This window comes from Danio aesculapii, chromosome 16 (assembly GCF_903798145.1).
Source record: "Danio aesculapii chromosome 16, fDanAes4.1, whole genome shotgun sequence".
NCBI lineage: Eukaryota > Metazoa > Chordata > Actinopteri > Cypriniformes > Danionidae > Danio > Danio aesculapii.
In genome coordinates, this window is record NC_079450.1 from 57,295,602 (window position 1) to 57,300,601 (window position 5,000).

Genomic DNA, 5,000 nt, shown 5'->3' on the forward strand with positions numbered 1-5,000 from the left:
CATTTCAGTCACAGACGCACACTCCGAGAGCCTTCCTGACTGAATGAATGAATGAAATACGCTCTTTTCCACCATCTGGCAACCCGGGGTGCTGAAATATAATTGGCTAAACTGGCATTGGGCGGTTTAAAGAGACCAAAACAAAGACAGCCGTTCCAGCACGCAACGCACATGTTCACAGCAGAATATCTGACTTCAGCATTGTGTTTCAGATAAACAGGAATGTTCACTGAACATGTTTCTGAATATCTGCACACATATGATGCTGTTTTTATGCTTTAGAGGAGTCAGAGACTTACATGCAGCACATATAATATTATTAGCCACGCCCCTCTTACTGTTAGTTCGCTATGAGGAAGTAATGCTCAAAAGAAAGCCCCGCCCCCTACTCAATATTCAAGTGTACATCAGCACACTGAAACAAAAGCCAAACGAATCCCCATTCACATGGACGACTGGTGAAAGCGGCGTCTTCTGATCGCACAGTTAGCCACAGCTTTTCTCCTGTTTCTGCTGGACTGTAATGGTGTCAGTTAGTAGCACAGCCGCTGTGATTATGGGCTGTTTTACTGCTCACTCAGCCTGCAGGAGTGTTTGCATTAGATGATGATGTGGATCCTCGAGGAGTCTTTATGAAACAGTAAACTTATCCTTGAGTTTACAGCCATGTCTCCAGACGGGATAGGTGGATTATAACTCTGTAATATATGCAGAACGTAGATATAAAACTGCTGGACAAGCCTTCTGAAGAGAAGGAGCGGCGTCGTGTGTGAAACATTAATGCAAGACATTTACACAATCAAAAGTGTTGATGGTGTGTGTGTGTGAGTAAAGTGTCTGATCTTAATAGTTGTCCACATAGAGACACCTGTGGCTCATTTCCACTGCAGTACATTCAATATTATTAGCCCCTTCAGCAATATTAGTGTTGGATTGTCTCCAGAATAAACCACTGTTATACAATGACTTGCCTAATTACCCTAACTTTACCCTAATTACCCTAGTGAAGCCTTTAAATGTCACTTTAAGCTGAATACTAGTGTCTTGAAGAATATCTAGTCTAATATTATTTACTGTCATCATGACACAGACATACTCTCAGTGTTTTGGTTGTGAGTGCCCCCGTGAGCTGGGTAAAGCGCAGTAACTGTGCTGTTTTCAGCTTGACCCTGTTCTGAGGTCAGTCAGACGAGCTCCAGACGCCGCTGTTTTCTGCTGCCATGCACTTCTCCAGCTCAGCAGTCAGTGGAAAACCTCAGTCAATGGAAACTGCACTGTGTGTTCCTCTTCAGATGCATGAATACACTTCTGTACATCCGCCGTTCACACAGAGCACGTCTAATATAGCACATCAGTTACTCAGATCACTGTAGTAGAGGAGTTTTTAACAGGAGTTGGACTTTAAGTAGTTGTGTACTTGCCTCACAGCAAGAAGGTTGCTGGTTCGAGTCCCGGTTGGGTCAGTGTGTGTTTCTGTGTTGAGTTTGCATGTTCTCCCCGTGTTGGTGTGGGTTTCCTCCGGGTGCTCCGGTTTCCCCCACAGTCCAAACACATGCGCTATAGGGGAACTGATCAACTAAACTGGCCGTAGTGTATTAGTGTGTGTGTGTATGAGTGTGTATGGGTGTTTCCCAGTACTGGGTTGCTGCTGGAAGGGTGTCCTCTGTGTAAAACATATGCTGGAATAGTTGGTGGTTCATTTCACTGTGGCGAGCCCAGAATGTTACGTTTTCACACACACACACCCACAGTGCATATCAGTGCTGCAGCAGTTTGGTTTGCAGCACCAGAGCATGTTAATGAGGGGTCAAAGGTCATAACCTCAGCATTAGCTTATCAGTACAGCAAGATCTGTGTTCACATTTAAGTGAAGTGAAATGCATCAACCTTAAGCTAAACGTTTAACTGGCAGCGTGTTCGTTGAGAAGTCGCTGGTTTCCACATCGATTTGAGTCGGGACAACATAAAGGAGTTGAGTTACCTCATCAGTTTTTACAAATTTAAGTGGATTGAACTTAAAACAATTGAGTTGTTCCCAAAAAGCCTCAAGAATTGAGTTGTTTCAGCTCATTTTAAGCACACGCACAAACACACTCATACTCGCACGCATACACCCTCATTACACACATTTACACACACTGATATACATACGCACATGCAAACACACCCAAAAAAGCCTCAAGAATTGAGTTGTTTCAGCTCATTTTAAGTAGTTTGAAGAAGCAGCTAACGTCATTGTGTGAGTGTGTAGAGGACTCGTGTTCACAGTGTTGTTCTCGTTAACTCTCACTCTTGAGTGCCTCTGGAAGTGCTGCTTTCACTCGTGCAGTAGTGTTCAGGGCAGACGCTCTTCCTGCAGTGTTGTTGTTTTACTGTAGTATGTCGCTCTGCTTCTCTGCATGATGTAAAGCATCTGATGGCGCTCCAGCTCGCCTGCTCTTTATTGATCCCTCTGAAAGCTATCAGTGTGTAAGTGCTGATAAGAGACGCACAAATATTGACTGTAGATAAGTGTATGGCCGCTGCGCTGATAACACGCGCTGCTGTTTGATAAGAGAAGCTTTGGTTTATCTGTGTCGCGCCTGCTGCTGCTGAATCTCTCTGTCATACTGTTGGCTCCAGGACTTTAATTGCTGATCGATTGATTGATCAGTATGTGGATATGATCATCACTCATCATCAATATGTGCTTCACACTCTCTGATCTACAGGTGAAGACTAGATTATCTCTGAAATTTGTATTATTTTTCAGATATTTCCTGAAGGTTTTTCAGAGCAGGCAGTGTTTATATTGTATACATCATTTCCTATTATATATGAATTCTGTAGAGTCTCAGTTCTTTTATTCTGGCTGGATAATAATACTACAGAATAAACGTAAACAAGATCAAAATCTGAAGTAAAAAACTCTAGAAGTTCATTCACTCATTTTCCTTTGGCTTAGTCCCTTATTTATCAGGGGTCCCCACAGCGGAATGAACCGCTAATTATTCCAGCATATGTTTTACACAGCAGATGCCCTTCCAGCTGCAACCCAGTACTGGGAAACACCCATACACACTCATTCACACACACACACTCATACACTATGGCCAATTTAGTTCATCAGTTCCCCTATAGCGCATGTGTTTGGACTGTGGGGGAAACCGGAGCACCCGGAGGAAACCCACACCAACACGGGGAGAACATGCAAACTCCACACAGAAACACCAACTGACCCAGCCAGGACTCGAACCAGCGACCTTCTTGCTGTGAGGCTGTTAGAAACAATAGAAACCTATGGGATGTCCCCACAATAAACTGTGTGTGTGTGTGTGTTCTGCAGATCGGCCTGATGACGCTGACGCTGTTCCCCCTCCGCCTCTTCATTGCCGCCTTCATGATGCTGCTGGCCTGGCCCTTCGCCTTCATCGCCACTGTGGGGCGCTCCGAGAACACTGTGGAGACACAGAGACTATGGAGGAGGTGGAGAGATATACACACACACACACACACACACACACACTCACTCACACACGTCCTCACGCACACACACCCAAACACAATCGCACACACTTGCACTCAAACACACACACATTCACATACATACATACAGACACACACACATACTCACACTCATACACACACACACCCAATCATAACACACATACACTCACATACTTACACTCTTACGTGAACACACACACACTCAAATACACACTCACTCACACACACACAGACTACACCATCAGCTCTGACACTCTCCTCTGTGTGTTCGTGGTGTGTTTCTGGCTGTGGGAGTGCAGTCTGTCGTCAGATCCTCTGTTTCGATAAATGAGGAAGCTGAGTAATGTTCAGCTTCTGTTTCTGACTGCAGGATCACACACACACACACACACACACACACACACACACACGCGCACACACACACACACACACACACACACACACACACATGCCCACATTTATACTCACACACATACTCAGACTCATACACACACTCATTACAAACACACACTTACACTTATACACTCACTCACACATATACTTACACTCACTCCCACACACACAATCATTACACACACACACACACACACACACATACTTTCATACACCAACACATACACAAAAACATGCATACACACACTCACACAAAGACAGTACCTGACATAAACACTGCTGCAATGCTGCGCGCTGATGAGGGGAAACCCGGAGTGTGTGATGAAGATCAGCTTGTTTCTTCATGATGAATAGATTTGAGGACTGAAACTGATCTGCTTTATTTTTAGTGAAGGATGAATGGTGTTATGTAGAATTATAGACCACAGGAGGGTTAATGTGTGTGTGTGTGTGTGTGTGTGTGTGTGTGTGTGTGTGTGTGTGTGTGCTCCTCAGGCTGGTGGATGTGGCTCTGCGCACCATCATGCGGGTCATGTGGTTTGCTGGTGGTTTCCACTGGATCAGCATTAAAGGCAGGCCGGCTCCGCCCACTGAAGCCTCCATCCTCACCCTCGGCCCGCACTCCTCCTACTTTGACGCCATTCCCGTCACCATGACGATGGCATCCATCGTGATGAAGGCCGAGAGCAAAGACATCCCGCTGTGGGGCAGTGAGTGCTCAAGATTTTAACATTAGTTTGATATGTTTATATTGTGGGGACATTTCAAGCATTCTCCATTCCTTTTAATGCAAATGACTGGAATGATCCAGAACAAACGAATAATTTACAGTAAAGTGAACGTGTTATTAATGCAAAATAATGCAAAACATTTAAATATGATAGGAAAGATTTGATTCTGTTACTAATTGGTGTTTAGCTTGTTGTTAAACTCTTTAAACCAGAACTGAGTTGACGCAGTAACAGAGTAACGTAGTTGATGCTGTAACAGTTATGGTATTAGTATTGCAGATGACGCAGTAACTGAGTAACAGCTGACACTGTAATAGTGTTCATGTGGTAACAGTTGATGGGAACAGTGGTATCAGACTAACGCAGTTCACGTGGTAACAGAGTTGACGC

The 5,000-nt window shown here is 44.4% G+C and overlaps 1 protein-coding gene across 1 annotated transcript in view; it reads left to right on the forward strand.

Annotated features, from left to right (window-relative positions):
• LOC130243150 (lysophosphatidylcholine acyltransferase 1) overlaps nucleotides 1-5,000 on the forward strand; it is a 21,082-nt gene that overhangs the window by 4,812 nt on the left and 11,270 nt on the right. The window contains exons 2-3 of the mRNA XM_056475221.1: nucleotides 3,326-3,465; nucleotides 4,375-4,589. Coding sequence (XP_056331196.1) covers nucleotides 3,326-3,465; nucleotides 4,375-4,589 — 355 coding nt within the window. The remainder of the gene's footprint in view (nucleotides 1-3,325; nucleotides 3,466-4,374; nucleotides 4,590-5,000) is intronic.